This window comes from Drosophila takahashii, chromosome 2L (assembly GCF_030179915.1).
Source record: "Drosophila takahashii strain IR98-3 E-12201 chromosome 2L, DtakHiC1v2, whole genome shotgun sequence".
Classification (NCBI taxonomy): Eukaryota; Metazoa; Arthropoda; class Insecta; order Diptera; family Drosophilidae; genus Drosophila; species Drosophila takahashii.
The window spans coordinates 3,388,119-3,410,847 of NC_091678.1; the positions used below are offsets into that span (position 1 = coordinate 3,388,119).

Below are 22,729 nucleotides of genomic sequence, written 5' to 3' on the forward strand. Positions count from 1 at the left end.
ATTTTACTAAATAAACTTTTCTTATACTAAATTAGGTATTTTAAAACAGTATTTTTATAACTTTTATGAAATGATATAATATTAAGTGGATATGTTTGAATCATACATTTTTGCTGATATGAAATAAGGCAGAAATAACATTATTATTCTAACATTATTTCAAATCTAATTTTTCTTCTGTCTGTACTGATCAATATTATTTATAAAATACCCTTAATTTTAGAGAATAAGGAAACTAGCATTTTGGTAGACTTAGTTCTAAACGACAAGTGGTGGCAAGTGATTAGGTAACCCCTGTCCAGGGGCGGTTTGTTCGCCGCCACCTGAAACCGATTAGTGGCCCCCACATGACCCAACAGGCGACCCAAATAATTGTAATTTATATGCCGAATGCATGAAAATAAAATCGAAACTATAATAAATGGCTGACCGGCATTAATGAAACCCCAAAATACGAAATAAAATCCGAAACTCGCTGCTGGCCGGTGGAAACGGAGCTGAGACTAATGTGAAATGCCTCGAAGAGATTTGGCCAGATAACCAGATTCCGTTTTCCAGTTGCCAAATGTATTTTATGTTACTTATTTATTTGGGATATTATGGCACACGCCCTCGCAGCGGCCACGCCCACATGGCAGCACCTCCGCCTCCATTCTCTTTATTAAACTGAAGACGGCGAAGAATTCTACTGGGGAGGTAGCCCTGGTTTATCTATCAACCACCTGGAAAGGTCAAAGTTGGGGGTTTCCCCTGCCCCCATTGAGATCCCCCCTCCCAAACCGACCGACCGACAATCCCTGGTGATCTGCACGTTTCGCTCATTTGGCTAACGTGATAATAAAGTGCAAATAATATGCCTCACACAGTTGAAGTCGAAAACGAAAAACGAAAATTTCAGGCAATTGTTTGGCCCAGCCAAGTGATCTTGCAACTGCGATATCTGCTGCTGTTGCCGCTTTTATTGCTGTTGCTGCTGCAACAGCCTGTTGCAAGTTTTCCGCAATCGATGCAACAGCAACAACAGCAACATGGCATTATCGCTGATGGAAATGCACCTGACGCTGGCTATCATGGGTGTTTTTTTTCCAGCAGTTTGTGGTATTTGCACGACTTCGGTCGGGGCGTTGGTTGGGTTGCCACCAAAGCGAAACCGAACTGAATCGGAGTTCAAGCTGGCCAACTCAACTTGGTCCATTCTAACGCACGGGCCACGTAGCGTAAGGTTGTGGGCAGCAGCAGTTGCAACAGCAATAGCACCCGGAGAAAATGAAAATATTACAAAATTAATTTATATTGGTAAGCCAAACATTAAGTCTGCTTCGCTAATGAATTATTTTTACGTTTGAGTTGATAAACTCAAGTTAAAAAAGGTTGTTTCCAGTTTGAAGTTTATTAATATTAACAAAACAATTTTAATTTCTTAACAATTATATTTTTGTTCCTATATATGAAAACGTTAATAAAGTATTCGAGAAAATTCCTATATTAATAATTTATATAAAAACTAACATAACTTGTAACTTATTTTTTAAAATGTATTTGTTTTACTTCAAATGTAATACACGCAGAAAAAAATCCGTTCGAAACGTTCAAAAATCAAGCCCAAACGGGGTTAAAAAGTGCGTAAGCCCGTTTATTTTTAGTTCATGAACACTTGTTCATATAATTTGACCGAAATATTGGGCATTATTTAAACGAATGGGGTCACTTTTAGAACATATTGGTGTTGAATTAGGAAGATTTGAGAACAAACGTTCAAAATGTGAGAACAAAAAAAGGAGAACGGATTGTTCGCAAATCATAAAAAATGTTCTTGAATTTTTTCGTTGCATACTTTTTGAATGCCAAAATTGCTTTAATTTTTCACCGGAGTGTGGGGGGATATATCACCCATATCACATCCCGTGGATCCGCGCATGATACGTAGTATGATAATTTAATGTAATTAATAAAGTAATGTAAGGTAATGTAATTTAATAAAGATGCTAAAAAAAATTGTCTGAATAATGAAAATCACAATTAAATGGATCCAATAGAGGATTGCGACGTGAATCTGTTCGATTTTACAAAGTTTGAATTTCCCAATTTGTAACCCCATTTTAATCTCAGTGCAAGTGCAACAACCGGAGCCAGAGCAAAGTGCAACGCCAGCCCGATTCTCTGTTTTCGCCCGCAGGCTCGTCTCTCGACATTTGCAAAAAGATCCGAAGCTGCCTTCGACTGCAGCTCGTTATGCGGCAATTACTCGACAAACAATTTTTACCTTTAGCCCCAAGTTCAAATTTCAAAATCAAAATCAGCAGCAGCGGCGGCAGCAGCAGAAAACCTGGACCTGTAGCCAGGTAATTGGGCTCCTCTCCCCGACTCTAGTAAGATTTCCATTTCCCATGGATAACCTGTTGGAGCGACCGTCCACGGAGCAACTGTAATCACTCACTCAATCCGAGGGATCTGCACAGGAAAATATAAATATATACCTAAAATGAAAACGCGAATTCTTCAGAACTAACAGATTTAATGATTTTCATTATGTTACACTTCATGCATTAAATTAGAAGAATAGGAAAGAACATTTTATTAATTATTTATATTAGATTTACGCAACAAATAGATTTGTCTATAAACGCGAATTCTTTAGAGCAAGAGAAATTTCATTAAATAGAGCCAATTGAGTGTTGATTAAGATAAGACCGCGAATTCTTAAAAAAATAAGAAAACAACATTTACTTATAAGTTTGAATCGACTTCAGCAACAAAGGCATTTTATTATCACCATTTAAAATCACAATTTTTTCTCCGTGTATGACTGTAACTAAGGGGGAACCGACTCGAGCGGTCCAAGGTGTTAGCCAGTCAGTTTGTCAGTCTGCCAGAGTTCGCATAGGGACACGAACTTCAAATCAAAGCCAGGTTAAGTGCCGGTTTGTGTCCCACAAAGGGATTGCAGTGCACTGCAGATTTGCATGAGGCAAGTCGAGTCGAGAGCTGTGAGGAATGCGGCGAGCCATATAAATAGTTATAGATTGTTGCGCTTTTTTCGGCAGCCTTGCCGGCATCACACAGGTTGGTTGCCTTCCGAAGGGCAGACAACTTAATTGTGATCCACCACAGAAACTGCTGCCGGTGCAGCGGTGATTTTCCACTTTGCAGTTGCAGGGAAATTGAGAATTTGGGTTGCCAGCGGAATGTGTGCTTCCCATGGCCAATAGACCTGTCATTTCTACATGGAGTTCTTGCAATGAAAGGGGGAAAGTCTAAGGGAGGTAAGGGGTAATTTAAATAATTCTGGCATATCTACACTCATAAAAATTAATTTCTAAATTTTGGAAATCTCGCCATTGAATCGGCCTACCTTTGAAAATAGAAAAAAAATTTCTTGTTATTAGAAAATTGGCCTTTGAATACAGAAAACCTTTCTTGATGGAAAAAATTCAAGAAAGAATTTTTCTTAAAAATAGAAAAATGAAAATCTCATATGTCTGTTTTGCCGTCGCAGCCAAAACATTTTTGTACGTATTTTAGGACAAAATCACCTTTGAATATATGAATGAAATGACCCTAGAATATAGGAAAGTAGCCATTGACTTCCTTCGGCTGCCGAATGTTAACGACAAGAAAAACGAAGTGGGACGAAGGGCCTACCCGGCTACCGACTTCTCTGATCCCCCGAGCGTCAGTTGTGAAAAAAATTCGTGAGTGATGGACGTGATTTTCAAGCGGATAAGAGGTTAAGCCTTTTTCCAAATATTCAAAGGTATGTAAATATATAATTTTTTGTATAGCGGGCGTACAATTGTATGTATGTAATTAAAGGATAAATTTCAAATCTCTTTACCAAGCGTATACCAATTTAGTTGAATGGTTTTTTAGCTAAGAGCTACGTACATACATACATTTGTATATAAATCTGTGGGTGTAGAGTTCTATAATAACTTTATCTTATTACTCGCATTTTATTTATTTTTCAGAGTGAAAATACCTGCAGTTGCATCAGCCAAATAATTTGTTTAGCGAAGCTGTAATTTTGTTTTAAAACATTCTAAGGTAAGAAAAATATGTTGTATTTGTTTGACATACTTATGTATGCATGTAAATATCTATGCATGTACGCGGCTCACCCGATCTGAAACCCGATTTTCAACCCTTTCATATTCTGCTCCTCTCTCTCGCTCGCTTGACCTACGCGTCGCGACGTTTCTCTCTACTCCTTCTTAAAATTGTCATGATCTGACCTGCTTACATTCGGTCTCCCTTCGCGCAAAGGACTGTATGTAAATATATATTTATGTATGTGGCTCTTTCTGAAATTAGATTTTCAACCCTTCCTTCTTCATTTTCTACCTGTCTTGCTCCTCTCTCGGTCGTCTGACCAACGTGTTTGTATTTTGGCTATTATTAACATTACATTATTATCTATTATCTAAAAACATCTATCTATTCTTATCTAAAAACAAATCATTGATATCCCAATAACTCTTTTTTTCCAGATGAGGAAAGCCGAAGAAAATAATTTTTTATGCCTGCAACTACATATTTGGTTATAATAATGTTTTCTTAAGTCAAAAATGTGTTATTTAAAATTGTTTAAATGTTCAGTGTTAAATGTTTTAAATTTAAATAAATAAAATATGCAAAAGAAAAAACCAAGTTACATTTTATTTTTAGGGTTTCAGTGTTAATATAAAACTTCCCTTCAAGAAATATTATTTCTTAAATCAAGAAATAAAATTTCTTGAAAGGAAATTTAAACAAGAAAGAATTTTTCTTGTTCAAAAGGTGCCTTTCTAAAAAACCCTTTCTTGTTTTAAGAAATTTAATTTCTTGAAACAAGAAACAAACCACCTTTGAAACAAGAATCGCCTTTCTTGTTTTAAGAAATATTTTTTCTTGTTTTTATGGTGGCTTTCTAAAAAACCCTTTCTTGTTTTAAGAAATTTAATTTCTTAAAACAAGAAATATTTTTTCTGGTTTTAATGGTGCCTTTCAAAAAAACCATTTCTTGAAACAAAGGTGAGGTCGCCTTTGGCAAAAATTCAAGAAAGAATTTTCTAGATTTTAAGGAAATTCTTCGATTTTTTTTTATGAGTGTATCAATATTTAAAAAAATATTTTAATAAATTATGTAGAGTAGACATTTATCTTCCAAAAGAAATATTTCAATAAGTTCTGGGACCAAAGTTTCTTTACGTACAATAAAAATCGAAAAGTTGTTTATGACTATTTATAAAAAAAAAATTGTTTTAAAAAGTAAGACGGTTTTACTAATTTAGTCATAATAATTCTGTGATAGTTTTTTTTAAATAAATATTTTATTAAATTCTGAAAGATCGAATGGTTTTTATTCAACTTTTATATTGGAATTTAAAAAGTTACCACTTAAAATGTGTTTGTGTTTGTGTTTGAGAAGCCTCACACAATTCCCCAGAAATCCCAGCCTCCGCTGGGGAATCTTGGCAACAGGATTTTACTGGAACAATAACATAATTTCTGTGTCGATCTCGACACCTCCCTCCCCCAAAAAAAAAGCCTCCCACAAATGTAGCGAAAATTGGCCATAAAGCGGGCAATTAGCAAACATTTTCACGCACTGCACGCGTTCGCGATGTTCGCTGATGGCCAAAACGTGAGCGAGGCGTGAGCATAAATACGATGGAAAATGGCAGTAATTAACGAGAGTGGAAATCGGATTCGGAATGGAAATGGCAATCCGAGCCGCGGCGGCCGTTTTCATAAACATAAAAAGCCAATTTCAATAACATTTTCCATTCGAGGCGAGTTTCGGTGGTGCAACATGAAACGGCGGCAGCAGCAACATTAGGATGTGTTGCTCTTGCAGCAGCAACAGTTGCTGTTGCTACAAATTTGTTGCTGCTAGAATATCGTTTATTGAAACATTAATTGCCCATGTGAAAATCACAGACGGTTGGCCATTTGGGTGTTCGAGTATGGAGTGAGTTTGCATTTCGCCAGCTGCTCCTCCGCCGTTTGAGACACTTGTTTTCGGTGGGTTTTGCTTTTCTGTTTGGGGTCGCGTTGAATGTTGCCCTCCGACAGCTTCCTTTTTCCATTGCGATAATTGAAATTTGATGTTGGACATTTTATGTGCTTTTTCTGTTGATGTTGCGGGGGATTTTTGGTCACTAACTAGTTTGGAAAATACTAAAAGACAGCTTGACAATTAAACTAAACAGCTTTAAAAATATTTATACAAAAATATATGAATTAAAATGTACAACATATTTAATTAAATTAATTTATAAAATAAAGAGTGCGAGGAAGAAAGACACATTCGAACTGGCCTGTTGCTTACACTTCGAGCATATCGAATTGAGGTGCCCGCATATCAAGTGAAAATTGATACAACAAAACATGAAATCGAACATCGTTTCATTTTCTGGGTTTACATAGGTAAGTTCTTAAGAAACTATATATGAATCCAATTTTTGAATTACCTTTATTTCTCCTGTACATATCACATTTGATTAAATGTTATGAGCATAAAATAAATAAATAATAAACCATGTTCCCCTTGTTTATTTTGCCAATCTTAAGTCTCCCCTGACAGTTCTGCGCATTCTCATGGACAATTTGTTGGGCCTATGCTAATGTTTTGGGGTCTTGACAATCGACAATTGAAATGCCTTCAATTGCACTTCACAGCTTAATCACGGTGAACAGCCAAGTCAGCAATTGTAACACCTACACTGCAAAACACAAAACGATTGACAACCTGAACTGTCAACGCATTGAAAATCGCTTGAGTGACTGCCATAGGTGGCCACGCCCCTTAACCCGCCCAGAAGGCACTGAAAGAAATTAGTTTAGAAAATACAATTGAACTTTATTACAATTGTTTGACATTTTCTTTTTTGAGAAAATGCGAGGAAAATCTTAATGGCTGCTTATTAGATTATTAAATTACAAAATATGTAATACAAATAATATCATTTTTGTTTTGGTTTTTTATATATTTTTAAATTTTTAATATAAAGTAATAATATTTATTTTCTGTGCAGTATTGCCTGTCGACGCCGGTGGCAATCGAGGGAGAGCGAGAAAACATGTCCACACAACAAGGAAAAATAAAAGAGTTTCCATAATGAAAATGTCAACCCGTTGGCGGAGTGCAAAGTCCATTTTATTTGCCGACGGGAGGGTGAGGGGCAAATAAATAAGAGAATACGGCAGCAAAGGTAGACAATAGTTCACAGACTGCAACTGCAACTGCGAAATATCACGCGTGATTCATCGGCTGCAGCAGCAGCAACAACAAATGCAACACCCACGCACGCACAAATGCATATGCAAATGCGTTTTTTATGCTTGTTAGAGCAACGCCTGCGTCGCACAATGGAAATTGTGAACTTTTCTTATTTATTAAGCCAGCCAAGTCGTAATTATGCAAAACGGGCCAAGAGCTACGAAAATATGTTGCTGATGGGACAAGAGCAAAAAAGTATGTTGATGATGCCGAGAAGCTGCACTGATAAATAAAATAATAACTAAATATTTAATTGTAAGTTCCTTATTTTAATCAAATTAAATAAAAATAAAATAAAGAAACAAATGAAATTATTTTTATGTAATCATTTTTGTATTAGCTCATACTTAAATCAATGTTTAACATCATGAAATTAACAATAATTGTTAAATTTAATGTTACCATATTTTAAATTAATAAAAACGGCCATGAATTAAATCAAACAAAAATTATTATGTTCAGTGTACCAATAAGGAAAAGCTGAGGGCTTACCAAACAAATTTATTTGTGTGTTACTGATCATTAATAAACAACTGATGCCAAAATTGGAATAAAGAGGCTATAATAAATATAAGGCTATAATTCACAAGAGCGAAAATAAATCTATTTGAAATTGGAACATAGTTAACGATTACATTGCTGATAAAAATTTATTGTTTGTATAATTTTAAAAAATATTTCTGCTAACCAGCAGAAGAGAATATCCCAGGGAACGTAACTGTTATAAGTTTTATTTTAAAAATCACACTTTAACAGTTATTTTCTGATTTGTAAAGTAAAACTCAAAGAATAACTGTTATTTTTTGAGTTTTATAATAAAAGTTGACAAATAACAGTTATTCGTCGTGATCAAAAATAAAACTCAAACTTGATTTATGGCGATTTTGTGGGTAAACAAAATTTAAAAAAAATATAGGTATAAAATATGCGCGGTTGCCTTTTTTAACAAATTTTTAGTAAGTTATAAAAAGCACGGGTATCATGTTTTTTTTAATTATTTCGTTTTTTCAAAAATGTCAAGGGAATTACTGTTATTCATAAAAATCAAAAAATAACAGTTATTTTTTGAGTTTTATTATAAAAATCAAAAAATAAAAATCATTACGGATTTGTAAACTACAATGGCTAATAAAAATTGTGGTGTATTTAAAAAATTTTTAGGACCCTTCTAAGTGCGTGATTTTTTTGTATGAAAAATTTACAATAACAGTTATTTTCGTTCCCTGGAATATCCTATTATGATGCTCAATTTCCCATCGAAGTGAGACACAAAAAGACGGCCAGTCACATTTATTCCGGTAATTTGATTACACAATTGCCAAATATTTGTCAAGATCGAGAAACGACTGTACTTGAACTCCGCACTAGATAAACTTATCAGCCAAAGTGCAAACCGACAACAACCAGCAACAACCAACAACAACCAACAACCGACAACTAGCAGCAACACCAAGCACTTAGACAACCGAAATCGCAGTTAGCAGCTCAGAATAGCAAAATAGCAATAGACAGCAACACGGTTTGTGGCATTCAAAAACGATTTGCACCATCAGATCATCGAGATAAGCATTAAGAATCTTTGACAGAAATTGGTTAACTTTGAGATACAATAGGTATGCATTTTTTTTGGGTATAGGGATTCTATTAAAGGTTTGAAGCTAAAAAATTAAAAACATATTTATTATATTAAAAATGTGGCCAAATATTATATATTTCATAAATTAATTATATTCCAAAAGAGTTTAAAGTATTTAATCAAAAAGGATAATTTTTTTTAAGAAAATGATTTAAAAATATTTACTAGTACCTAAAAATATCTAAAAACTGGAATCTTACTTACTACAAATATTAAAATAAATAAATTATTTAAGCGTACCAAACCAAGTATTGTATATTTCTCCTTTTGAAACCAATTTTTTTATTTCCCAAAAACACAACCGAGAACTGAAGAAAACTTTTCGAAAGGGTATATAATTCTTCCCTGCCTTTCCTGGAACCTTTTGCTTTTAGGGTGCCGCTGGCGTCGATTGGCAATCGCTGAATGGAGGAAGGGAAACTCGACCCAGTCGACCCGCTTTCTGGGCCTCCAGCTTAAAGGGCTTTAGCCCTGACAGTAGCACCCACTTGGGACTCGATTCCAATTCGGCAGCAATTTTTGGCATCTCTGGCTACGACAATTTGGATATCATTTGCATATCGATGCGGCGATCGGTGCAGGTTTTTTTTTCTTTGCAGGGGAACGTGTTGGCATTTTGCCTAGGCTTCATTTTCCAACTCAATTAGAAGCCCCAGAAGTTGTTTTCTCGTTGTTTACCTTACCCTAAACTTAAAGATGCGTTGCATAATGAAATCGAAACCGAAAGACGGGCGAGTTCAATGTTTTGTTTTCAAAATGTGCCTCGGAAATCCTTGAACAGTGTCAACGCCCAAACGCCGATTAATTTACAAAATAGTCAAAATTCTTCCGCAATAAAAGGCGAAAAAGAAAAACAAAGGTCTGCGGAATGGAGATTATCTATTTAAGAGGCGAAATCGAAATCCACTGCCCGAGACGTGTCTCCTTGCCTCCAAAAGTCAACGCACTGCGGAGACTCATGAATTTTACTACAACTGCCGCTTTACGCACTTTTATCTGAATCTGAATATTTTCTGGCTAAGATTCTGTCTTCTTTTTTTTTCTTGTGAATTTTAAACCCATTTATTTATGTGCTGGCGATCGGAATTTGTGCGTAAGCGAAGGAATCGTCCGCGTGTTAAATTTAAAGTACACTTTAACTTCTGAATTTTTGTTTTTAAAGTTCTCAAAACAACAATTAAATCGCATACTGTTTGAATAACCCATTTCCATTAATTTTTTAAGCGAGTGGGGGATTATCTTCCAAATCCACCCGTGGAATTGATATTTAAAAACATATTTTAATTAATATTTTAAAATATGATGACCGTTATTATACCCATCCCATAGAAAGGATCGCAAAAAATAAAAAAAAAACAAAAAAATTAACTTTGGTTTTCTTTGACATATTACCTTCTACACTTGGGAATATATTTTGTTTTAATATTTTTTACTTTCGAAGATAATGTTACGAGATATATAGCTGCCAAAGGAACGATCTGAAAATGAGATTCGTTAATTTTTCTGGAGTATACCTTTCTTTAACATTTTAGAATTTCGAATTAAATTTTACTTAAAAATTTTACTCGAAAAATTAATGTCACACTAGATTTGGCGAGAAAACAGCTTAATTGGCACCACTGAATAGCCAGATTTGGCGTGAAAACAGCTAAGCGGTCACCACTGCCGCCACAGGGTGATTAGAGCGGCAGCGAAATTCCAGGCGCAGAAGACACCCTGTTTTTTTATAAACACGTTGCAGTGCGTTTAGATTTTTTAAGCGCTGATTTGAATTAAATATTTGTTTTAAACAATTGTCGGGAGCGTAAGAAATCTTAAATGGTGGGTACTAGAGGGGGGAGGGGTTCCGCTTTCCCCCCTTTCTCCGTAAATCACCGGAAATGCCACGGATGCAAAGCCGGCTGATGCAATTCCAGTTGCAAATTCTATGCTAATTTGTAATCCAATCCAAAAAACAGGCCACCAGCGAGCGCAAGGGCACCTTTAAGGTGGAGTATCTGCAGCGGATCGAGCAGGAGGTGCAGCAGCGCTGGGAGAAGGAGCGCGTCCACGAGTCGGATGCCCCAACGGCGCCTAAGAAGCGCCAGGCGGAGAAGTTCTTTGTGACCTTTCCCTTTCCCTACATGAACGGGCGCCTCCATTTGGGTCACACCTTCTCGCTGTCCAAGGCGGAGTACTCGGTGAGGTATCATCGCCTCAAGGGACGCCGCGTCCTGTGGCCCTTTGGCTTCCACTGCACCGGAATGCCCATTAAAGCGTGTGCAGATAAGCTGACCCGGGAGATCCAGGACTTTGGCTATCCACCCAAGTTTCCTGACAATCAGGAGGTTGCTCCTTCCCCCACTGAAACCTCTACATCTGAGATCCCCAAAGACAAATCCAAGGGCAAGAAGAGCAAGGCGGTGGCCAAAACGGGAGCGGCCAAGTACCAGTGGCAGATCATGCAGAGTTTGGGCCTCCAGGATGAGGAAATCAAGGATTTCGCTAATGCCGAACACTGGCTAAACTACTTCCCACCGCTGGCGGTGCAGGATCTCAAGCGGATCGGCGTGCACATCGACTGGCGACGCACCTTCATCACCACGGATGCGAATCCCTACTTCGATTCCTTTGTGCGCTGGCAATTTAATCATTTGAAGGAACGCGGAAAGATTATGTATGGCAAAAGATACACCATCTACTCGCCGAAGGATGGACAGCCGTGCATGGACCACGATCGCTCCTCGGGCGAGGGAGTGGGTCCCCAGGAGTACACGCTCATCAAGATGAAGGTTCTGGAAAAGCCCAAGGCTTTGAGGTGGGTTAGGGATTACTTAATAAGTAATGAATGGATTCTATGAATTATTTTGAATTTTTTGTTTTATATCAATGAATGCATTAGAATTTTGAGTTTAATAGAATTGAATGAAGTTGAATTTTGAGTTTAATAGAATTGAATGAATTTAAATTTTAAGTTTAATAGAATTTAATGAATTTAAATGGCATGAATTCCGAAATAATTCAAACGATAATTTATTTTGAAGAAGAAAGGCCAATAATTTTGTGATTAAATCTGCCTAAATTTTATTTACTAAGCAGTTAACATTTTTTTGTTAAAAATTGCCCACTTTTTGTTCTTAAAAGAAAGCACAAAAAAAATCTGGAAAATTCATAAAAATTATTCATTCATTCATTTATTCAATTAGAAATGAATTAGAAAAACATTCAATTTATTTCACATAGAATTGAATTAAACAAATCAGAAATTTCCTGGCATACTATGATAAAACAAAAATTGAATGATTCACGCAGGGCTCTATTACTTATTGCATTCTTTCACTACAATTTCTATTTTAATCTCCTAGCTCCCTGAAGCAACCCATTTACCTAGTGGCCGCCACATTGCGTCCGGAGACGATGTACGGGCAGACCAACTGCTGGCTGCACCCGGACATCAAGTACATCGCCTGGCAGACGAGCAAGAACAACGAGGTGTGGATCAGCACGCGCCGGGCGGCCAGGAACATGACCTATCAGGGATTCACGCCCGTCGAGGGAGATATTAAGGTTCTAGCGGAGTTGACTGGCCAGGATCTGCTGGGCGTAGCCCTTTCAGCTCCCCTTACCCCGCACAAAGTGGTCTACACGCTGCCCATGCTGAGCATCAAGGAGGACAAGGGCACGGGAGTGGTCACCTCGGTGCCCTCCGATTCCCCCGATGATTATGCCGCTCTGGTGGATCTGCAGAAGAAGGAGGCCTTCCGCCAGAAGTATGGACTCAAAGATGAGATGGTGCTCCCGTATGAACCCATTCCTATCATAGAAGTGCCCACTTTGGGCAAACTGAGTGCTGTTCATGCCTATGAGACCCTGAAGATTCAGTCGCAAAACGACAAGGACAAGTTGGCCGAAGCCAAGGAGATGTGCTATCTCAAGAGTAATTATCACTAAATAAGTTATTTGGTAAGAATTTCTCAACTGCGCATATGAAATAATGGATTTTCTTCAAACTTGGGTAGTTCGTATAGTTTGCCTGCTTATTTTGAAATTTTTATACCCGTTACTCGTAGAGTAAAAGGGTATACTAGATTCGTGCAAAAGTATGTAACAGCTAGAAGGAAGCCTTTCCGACCCCATAAAGTATATATATTCTTGATCAGGGTCACTAGCCGAGTCGATCTAGCCATGTCCGTCTGTCCGTCTGTATGAACGCTGAGATCTCAGAAACTACAAAAGCTAGAAGGTTGAGATTTTCCACGCATATTCTTTTATATTATATTATTCCTACGCAGCGCAAGTTTATTTTAGCCGAGCGCCACGCCCCCTCTAACGCCCACAATCGCCCACTAACGATTTTAAAATGGGTCCTGCGCCCACATCTTTAAAGATTTCCGAAAAGTATAAATGCAATTTTGTTGTGTATATTTATACCTATCGAAATGTAGAAGACATTTTTCAAATCGGACCATTCATTAAAAAGTTATACGCAATCAAAAATTATATATCTATCTCCCTCGCACTCCCTTTAGCTGAGTTACGATTATTAGTCGGGACACCAACCCGACACAGCGTTCGCACTCCCTTTAGCTGAGTGACGGGTATTAGATAGTCGGGACAACAACCCGACAATAGCGTTCTCTCTTGTTTGGTGTCCATTTAGGGGCGCTATGAATTTTTGAAGTTAAGAACTTGAAAAATGTTCTTAAACTGTACACGTTTATAAATGTGTACTAGGGGAATTAGAAAAATATTTTCTTAACTTTTTTGTTGACCAAAAAGTATGAATTTTAATTATTTGAAATTCCGTATCGCGGTCTTGGAAGTCTTCTTCATCCTATATAATCAGCTCAACTATCCAAGATTGTCCATCTCATTAACAACTTAGTTTACCCGTCCAGTTGAGAAATTCCTACCCTATTAAGAGTTCCTCTTGCTAAATATGTATTTTATACCCTAGGTTTCTATGATGGCGTGATGTTGGTGGGGGAATTTGCCGGCCGCAAGATTCAGGATGTGAAGAAGGATCTGCAAAAGCGACTGGTGGATGCCAACGAAGCGGATGTCTACTACGAACCGGAAAAGACCATCATGTCGCGTTCGGCGGATGAGTGCGTGGTGGCCCTATGCAACCAGTGGTATCTCAACTACGGCGAACCCGTTTGGCAGGCGCAGGCCACCAAGATCCTGCAGGACATGGAGACCTTCCACGAGGAGGCGCGCAACAATTTCGAGGCCTGTCTGAATTGGCTGCACGAGTACGCCTGCTCGAGGACCTATGGTTTGGGAACCAAGCTGCCATGGGACGACAAGTGGCTGATTGAATCGCTCTCGGACTCCACCATCTACATGGCCTTCTACACGGTGGTTCATCTGCTGCAGGGAGGAACCTTCCGTGGCGAGAAACCAGGTCCCTTTGGCATTAAACCCGCCGATATGACGGCTGAAATCTGGGACTACATCTTCTTCAAGGAAACCCCGCTGCCCAAGAAAACAGCCATCAAGCAAGAACACCTGGCCGTTCTGCGTCGCGAGTTCGAGTACTGGTATCCCATGGATCTGCGCGTCTCTGGCAAGGATCTCATCCAGAACCACTTGACCTTCTGCCTCTACAATCACGCTGCCATTTGGCCAAACGACGAGAACAAGTGGCCCAAGGGAATGAGAGTCAATGGTCACCTTTTGCTCAACTCGGCCAAGATGTCCAAGTCGGATGGTAATTTCCTGACTCTAACCGAAGCGGTGGACAAGTTCTCCGCCGATGGCATGCGTCTTTGCCTCGCCGATGCCGGCGACAGTGTGGAGGATGCTAACTTTGTGGAAAGCACCGCGGATGCGGGCATCCTGCGGCTGTACACGTTTATTGAGTGGGTCAAGGAGCAGCTGGACAACAGGAGCAGTCTGCGAAAGGGCAAGGATAAAACCTTCAACGATCAGGTCTTCCTCAGTGAACTGAATTTGAAGACGCAGCAAACGGATGATAACTACCGCAAGATGTTGTTCAAGGAGGCGCTGCGCAGTGGCTTCTACGAGCTCCAGTTGGCCAGAGATAAGTACAGGGAGCTCTGTGGCGCCCAGGGAATGCACGAGGATCTGGTGCTGGAGTTCATCCGCCGGCAGGCTCTCCTGGTTTCCCCCATTTGCCCGCACATGGCGGAGCATGTGTGGGGTTTGCTGGGCAACAAGGAGTCCATTGTCCATGCTCGCTGGCCCGAAGTGGGAGCCATCAACGAGGTGGACATTCTGTGCTCCGAGTATCTCATGGAGGCCGCTCATTCGTTCCGTTTGAACTTGAAGAATCTGCTTCAGGTAAAAGGTAAGGCGGGAAAGGATAAGTCAGCTGCTGCTTCTCAACCAGAGAAACCGAATCGCGGCCTAGTTTGGGTGGCCAAGACCTATCCTCCCTGGCAATGCTGCGTTTTGGACACCATGAAGGAGCTGTTTAACCAGAAGCAATCCCTGCCGGATAACAAAATCATCGCTGCCACGCTGCAACAGAAAGCTGAGCTGAAGAAGTTCATGAAGCGCGTGATGCCCTTTGCCCAGATGATTCGCGAGAAGGTGGAGTCGGGCAAGGGCGTGGCTGCCCTGGCCGTCACCTTGGAGTTCGACGAGCGCCAAGTGTTGATCAGCAATCTGGAGTACCTGAAAAATACACTAGATGTAAGTGCTTCTTATTTATTTCATTATAATCCTCCCTTTAATGTTTATTATTATTTCAGCTGGATGTCTTGGAAATCAAGTACACCGACGACCCCTCAGCGCCCGAGAAAACCCGTGAGGAAGTTCGTCCTGGCTCGCCCTTTATCAGCTTCTCAGTGGCTCCCAATGTCAGCGTGGAGCTGACGAATCCCATCGAGCGTTCGTCTCTGTTTCAAGTCAACACTGTAATTTCCGAAGGCGACACTGTGCAATCGCTGCGCGAAAAGCTTTCCAAGATCATTGGCCTGAAAACGGATACGGCCAACCTAAAAATCTGGCGCTTTGAGGATCCCGTTCTGGGTCCCCGGAAGATCCCCAACTTTGAGGACTACAAGGCGGGAAAAACTGTGCTAGGCGAGGGCAACTTCGTTCTGGATGTGGCGGCCAAGAAGGTGAGCCTGGAACAGGCTGGCAAACTGACGGAGGTGGGCAGAAACCTTATCTATGTGGTGGATTAAATCGAACAGCATCACGAGAACAATTAATTTATTCATAGAATGAAATTGAATCCCTGTAAAACCAAACTCTTGGCTATTATAATGTACTGTGAGACGCTTGTGCTTGAACCAAGTAAAAGTTAAACTTATGTATGCCTCAAATGAACTTGAAACATTGTAGAAAAAGCAGGTGACCCAATTAAATACCTTTGTAATTAAAGATAAGTGAGAGTGTAGCCAAAGCCACCCTAAAACTAGATGTATTTCAAGTATTTAGTCTGTCGCTTAGCTGATAAGCTTCACTGTGCTTTCCCAGCAGGTCTTCTGCCCAGTGGGTGGCTATCGCTAATCCAAGAAAAGAACAAAGTGCAGAGAATACCTATATAAGGCTTAGCTTTCTTTTAAGAATTAGTAGACTTGGCTTTCTTGTGGAACAATCATGTTGGCCCTTCGCTTGTTTTTAGTTCTCCAGTGCAGCCTGTTGGTGCTGGCAGGTGTTTGCTTAATTCCACAGCCGGTTAAGAGACAGAGATCTCTCAGGAATATATTGGAAAAATCCTGGATATTTTCCCCCCGCTTGGATGGTCGAATTGTGGGTGGTCATCGCATAAATATCACCGATGCACCCCATCAGGTTTCGCTGCAAACTTCGTCCCACATTTGTGGTGGTTCAATAATTTCGGAGGAGTGGATTTTAACTGCTGCCCATTGTACTTAGTAAGTTAAAGATTAAAAAAAATATAAGTAGGTTTAAAATAAAAAAAAAACAAATTTTCTTTTGAAGAAATCAATTAATTATAATATTTTTTAGTGGAAAAAATAGTAGTAGGTTTAAAATTAAAAAACCATTTTTTTCTTTTGAATAACTTATTTTATTATAATATTTTTTAGTGGACAAAATAGTAGTAGGATACAAATTTAAAAAAAAAACAATTTTTTTCAAAGAAATAATAGGTTAAAAATTAATAAAAAAAATTTTTTTTAAAGAAATTAATTAATTATAACATTTTTTAGTGGCAAAACCGCGGATCGCTTGAAAATCCGCCTGGGAACCAGTGAATTTGCTCGCAGTGGCCAACTGCTGCGCGTCCAGAAGATCGTCCAGCACTCCCAGTTCAACTACACCAATGTGGACTACGATTTTTCCCTCCTCCAGCTGGCGCATCCCATTAAATTCGACGAGACCAAAAAGGCCATTAAGCTGCCGGAGCCTCAAATGAAATTCATGGATGGGGAGACCTGCTTTGTGAGTGGATGGGGGAATACCCAGAATCTGCTGGAATCCCGGGAGTGGCTGCGCCAGGTGGAGGTGCCCCTGGTCAACCAGGAGCTCTGCAGCGAGAAGTACAAGCAATATGGCGGAGTAACTGAGCGCATGATCTGTGCGGGATTCCTCGAGGGCGGAAAGGATGCCTGCCAAGGCGATTCCGGAGGTCCCATGGTCAGCGAATCGGGCGAACTGGTGGGCGTGGTCAGTTGGGGCTACGGCTGCGCTAAGCCCGACTATCCGGGTGTCTACTCCAGAGTGAGTTTCGCCCGGGATTGGATCAAGGAGCACAGCGGTGTTTAAATGTTCAAATTATTCAAATAAACTTCATTTGGCAAGACCCTTACTATAAAATAGAAAATTAAAAAATGTCTCATAATTTAATATATTTGGGTTATTAGCTGTACAAATCACTGAGAATTTCAGATGTGGTGTCATCCTAAGAAAAGTTACAGCAAAAAACATTTTTTTATCAAAAAGTCAGAGCATTTGCTCAGCGCAAATTAATCAGTATTTTGATTGAAACAATGAAAATAATGGTCCAAATATGTAATGCGATATCTCGCTGAGATCGTAATTAAATTGGCATTTGAACCAGAACATTTTTATTTTGGTCCATTTTTCGCAAAAAATCATTATGTTTTTATACATGTGCAAATTGGTTAAACTATTTATTTTCTTTAATCAATATATACAAAAACTTAAACTGTTAAACTTGAGCTTTAATCAAAATCCTTAAAAAAACTTAATTTGGCAAGACCATAACAATAAACTAGTTTTTGAAAAAATGTACAAAATAAGTATGTTCTAATGGGAGATATTGGTTAGTTTAGTTGTCCATTTTATTTGAAAATTTCTTTGCTAAATAAACTGTTTTAAACGTATGATTTTATTAAAATAAAAACTTTTTAAAAAAATTAAATAAAAATCCAATGATGTAAATAACATTTATTTATCGAAATTGTTTGGTTACTTAAAAAAAAAACTAACACTCATTCATTATTTACTTATAATTTAAAACTAAGATAATAATAAATACATAAAATCAATATTTGAAGAAAATTTTTGCATTGCTAAAATACAAAATTAAAATAAAAAATGAATAATTTTTAAAGTTTTCAAATTTTTAAAACAGTGAGGAATTGTATTTCCTATTTGTTACCTTACTTAAATTAAATTAAGAAATAAATCCATTTTCATATTTTATACAACAAAGAAATACTCAAATTATCTCCGACATATTATTCAAAAATACCTTGAAGCATCTGGCTAAATGTGGCCAATAATTCCGCACAGATCATTTCACAATGTGCCCTTTGGACGGGAGGATTCCCACACGTTGCCAGCACACAGCCAACTTGCCAGACACGCGACCCTGCTGCCTTTCGCACACTCTGCCGGCGCATGTCGCGTTGTTCGAAATGAGTTGGCCAGTTGGCCACGTTAAAAGGATGTTCGAATGTCTGAGCACGCGAAGGGGTCCTTCGGGCTTTGGGATCTCGGAAGGGGACCCTACACAGCATCTCTAATTGTTTCGCCTTTCATTTGGGGGCCTTATCGGCCAGCTATTATCGTTGCTGGGCTCCGTTCATGTGTTACATGCGGCGTATACGCAATTACTTGCATTACGTATACGACGCGTCGTCGGGACAACTTTGTAGGCAGCATGAACACTTCTGTTGACCGGACTCCCCTACCCTTTATTGTGTTTGCTGTAGTGATAAATTAGTTGGAAGAAAATTAACATTGGGCGTTGCATAATCTAGATGCATGTACTTACATAGCCTTGGCATTGGCAAGGTGATCGCACAACTTACGTTGCTTTTACTGGAAAGTTTTGGTCTGCTCGACTGAAGTGGGCTAATTACAATGATGTTTCGTCACTGTCACTTTCCTTTTTTATTGTTTTTAATTTTAAAAATGTCTAATGAAGCTACAGTAATAGATTTAATAGATAGATTAGAGCGTTGTCACTGGGATTTTTATGAATACTTAGAAAATATAAGCTTATAAATAATCCCTTAACGTAAATTGCGTTATCTCCCACTTCAGATTTTTCTGGCTATTTATTTATTTAAAAAAAGAATTAAAAAAAATATATTTGCCTTAAAAAATACAATGAAAAGATAAAATTCATTATAATGACTTTAAATATAAATAAATTATTTTTTGAGAATAATCTTTATCTGTAGTGAAAGAAATAATACCCTGCACTCCAGGAACCTGTTGAATAACATTTTGACCAAATCGGATGGCCTTTATTGCGAGTGAGTGACTTTGTGACTCGAGAGTGTGCCACTATTCATTCCTATCGACTGTCGGCTGGAAAAAGTGCGCTCGAAACCACCGTTTCCAGTTGATTTGCAGCAGCGATTCGGTGACGACGTGCCGAGAAAAGCCGCCAAGTAAATATATATTCGAAAATTCCCCGTAGTATATGTATGTGCAATAAGAACAATGCGTATACGCCGCGGGTGCCCGTGCAACCAGCAACCAATTGTTGATTCCGTTTCCAAAAGGATTATTCAACAGATCATCTGCGGCACTCAGAGCCGAACAAAGTCACCCTGACGAAGCCTACGACCGAGTCGATTGAAGGCGAAATTCAGCTGGGTAAAAACGTTTAGCAATGCACTGAAAAAAATTATTTGATTTAGTTACATTTTTATTGGAAAAAATTGTATGAAAATGTAAAACAATGTTGAAAAACTTCCTAGGATATAAATAATAATAAATTTAAAATTCTTTGATCACAGAATTACATACACTTAATTTTTTACCACTACAATAATTTCATTACTCTTTAAAAATTAAATAAAATGATATAATTTCTTAAAATATTATAATTTTTTTCACACTCTTTAAAATAGTTAGAAGCTATTTGTAAAATTTCTTACAAACATTTTTTTTTAAGAATTTCCCAAATGACTCCACCTTTTTTTTCGAGTGCACTGAATAGCTCTGACTGTTGCTGTTGCTCCCAGAGTGTTCTCCGTATTTTCCGGCGCTGGTTATTCATGGTTATCGAACATTCGCCACCGGCGGTTGGCAAATAAACGTGCGGCACGTTGCGAATACACGTGAGTCGGGTTCCCCGAGAGCTTTCGACTCGCCTCTCTCAGTCCAGTCACACAAACGTGGCTCTGTGTGAGTGGGTGGCTCGCTCGCTGTGTGTGTGTGTATCTGTGAGCTGCATTTTGTATCTGACTTCGGTGAGCGAGCGAAAACTCAGATCGCATTCAGCATTGTGCGTTCCAAGTAAGCGGTTCGTTGAGCGGGTCGAAATTTATCTATAAAATAAATATCTCTAAAATAAACAATACATAAAACAATACATTTATTAATATAATATTATCTTAAATCGCGTAATTGTTTCTAACAAAATATATATAACAATAAATTTAAATGAGAAACTGTGCAAACAAAATAGTCATTCTGACTCGAATTCTACAGTATTTGAGAGAGTGCTTACTCACTGCCATTTCTCTGAGTGTCTTGCCTAGATTGCAATCGAAAAAAGTGCAAATTAATTGTTATTGTAGTTGCATTTTACATAAGTCTAGACATGCAAACAAAGTGTAAAGAATTTTTTTGTGCAGTGCTGGCAGATAAGCAAAGTTCACAAAGTGTAAAATAAACATGTGAACATTACAACAAATTCACATGAGTGTCTTAACTCCTAAAAAACAAAAAAAAATAATATCAACCATTTTTAAAACTACTTTCAGATATTGAAGAAAAATATATTTCCACAGTGAATATAAAAAAACATTAAAACTAGAACACGATCTAGTCCACAAAGAAACCCAACAAGTGCTTAAAAAAGCTCACAAAACATTTATAAACAAAACAATTAACTTAAATTGTTGATAGCTAGGAAAACCACGTATTAATATTAAACAACTGAATTAAACACCCCCAATTGGTAAGTAAACAAACGATTTAGTAGGCAATTTAGAAATAAAACCCGACCTAAGACAGGTATATTTATATTGACCCTACTAAAAATTAGACGCTTTAAAAAAGCTCTTGAAAAATACAGCTTTCAGCGGCGCAATATTTAAAAAATTAAAGCTTAAAGAAACTTTAAATTCTATTAAAACAGATTTAAACTCTAATTTAAAAGGAACAACAGTCTAAGAGGCAATTTAGAAGATCTCTTATGTAAACCAACCTCATTGAAGTGGAAAAAAGAGGCTTGGCCTTCCACGGATTTTCTGTCGATGACAGGCTAGCAAAAAATAATTCCGGGAATTTTCCGCATGAAAACATGCAACTGACAGATTTACTCATAGGACTTAGATGCTGTGTGTGTTTTTGCAATCAGTTTATCTAGGATTTCAACGACCCTCAGAGCCTCAGATTTATTGGCATTGCAAATGGAATTTTTTAAATATTTTTTTGAGGTATATCTTCGCTTTCCGTTTCAAATGCAAATTTGAGTTCGCCTCAATGAATTTCCTTTTTGCGAAAGAATGAAAAATGTTCTCACTCTCTGGAAAAAAATGCACATATCATTTTGTAGTTCTCGCCTTGCGTTTTATGTAAGTTGTGTCTTTGATTTCATAACCAGTCAGCGGAAATGGTATTGGGGTTGGTATAAGTCCACGAAAGATGCATAGATGTATAGGGTATGGTATGATTATTGCTTAAGTTGTAAAGATATTGATTTAAAAATTATGAAAATATTAAATGTATTTTTATCCTACAGATTTTTTGCCAGATTTAATTCATTGCTTTAAATAATTTTTTAGTTTAAAAAATAAAACTATTTATTTTCTCACTTTTTAATAAATCGTATTAATAATATTCAAAAAAGACCTGATATTAATTTTTATTTAAATGAGGTTAAAATTACTCACAAAACAAAGTCTATCATATGCAGAGGTAAATATTAAAGTAAACTAAAAACATTTTACCCAAATATTAAATATCAAAAATGTACGTTTTTTATTATTTTTATTATGTGAAACTTTGAACTATTTCCATAACATTTAATATCAAAAATCTATTTGATATTTTATTTCATTGGGAATTAATTTATTAAATTTCTTATTTTGAATATTATTTTCATTGCCTATTTTCTGTTCTTGGCCATTAAACGTGCCAATTAACGTGTTCGCCCCAAAGAGGGCAACGAAATACGAATGCAGTTGAACTGCAATCGCTTTTGTCGACAAATATAGCGCGCAAAACATTCAAAGTCAGCAACCTGGAAGCCATAGAGAAAGACCGGTAACCCACTGCGCCTTCCTGCATCCCGATTCATGTCCTATAAATATCGCCACGGGGGGCTTCCTATGTGAATGCAGCCTTTGTGCCTCCAGAATCCAAAGTCCACAATCCCTTAGTCCAGATCCACTGGCTTTGTCCTCCAACTGTGTTGTTTACACAATCATTCTGGGCCGATGAATGTCTGCAAGTGAGTCACATGCGGCCACCGGGTGCCG

At 38.0% G+C, this 22,729-nt stretch overlaps 2 protein-coding genes and 2 long non-coding RNA genes across 6 annotated transcripts; 3 read left to right on the forward strand and 1 right to left on the reverse strand.

The window, feature by feature from the left end:
- Window positions 1-3,334: 3,334 nt before the first annotated feature.
- Window positions 3,335-4,949, forward strand: LOC138913915 (uncharacterized). Of its 2 annotated transcripts, XR_011419798.1 has the most exons (4): window positions 3,335-3,509; window positions 3,570-3,754; window positions 3,969-4,044; window positions 4,488-4,949. It is a non-coding gene; the product is annotated as an uncharacterized lncRNA (long non-coding RNA). The 2 variants fall into 2 exon arrangements; XR_011419797.1 differs by having other exon boundaries at window positions 3,349-3,754; window positions 4,488-4,947.
- A 5,638-nt stretch (window positions 4,950-10,587) lies between these two features.
- On the forward strand, window positions 10,588-16,248 carry LeuRS (Leucyl-tRNA synthetase). Its single transcript, XM_017148555.3, has 5 exons — window positions 10,588-10,718; window positions 10,856-11,694; window positions 12,242-12,813; window positions 13,834-15,536; window positions 15,596-16,248. The coding sequence occupies exons 1-5, from the start codon at window positions 10,716-10,718 to the stop codon at window positions 16,031-16,033; spliced, it is 3,555 nt and encodes a 1,184-aa protein (XP_017004044.2). The 5' UTR covers window positions 10,588-10,715; the 3' UTR covers window positions 16,034-16,248.
- A 134-nt stretch (window positions 16,249-16,382) lies between these two features.
- On the forward strand, window positions 16,383-17,582 carry LOC108062050 (trypsin-1). Its single transcript, XM_017148556.3, has 2 exons — window positions 16,383-16,729; window positions 17,027-17,582. Exons 1-2 carry the CDS (start codon window positions 16,452-16,454, stop codon window positions 17,580-17,582), a joined length of 834 nt encoding a protein of 277 aa, XP_017004045.2. The 5' UTR covers window positions 16,383-16,451.
- Window positions 17,583-18,421: 839 nt separating this feature from the next.
- LOC138914981 (uncharacterized) lies at window positions 18,422-20,407 on the reverse strand. Of its 2 annotated transcripts, XR_011420685.1 has the most exons (4): window positions 20,214-20,395; window positions 19,487-19,913; window positions 19,060-19,212; window positions 18,422-18,991 (listed from the first exon to the last, which is right to left on the reverse strand). It is a non-coding gene; the product is annotated as an uncharacterized lncRNA (long non-coding RNA). The 2 variants fall into 2 exon arrangements; XR_011420684.1 differs by having other exon boundaries at window positions 19,060-19,913; window positions 20,214-20,407.
- Window positions 20,408-22,729: the final 2,322 nt, after the last annotated feature.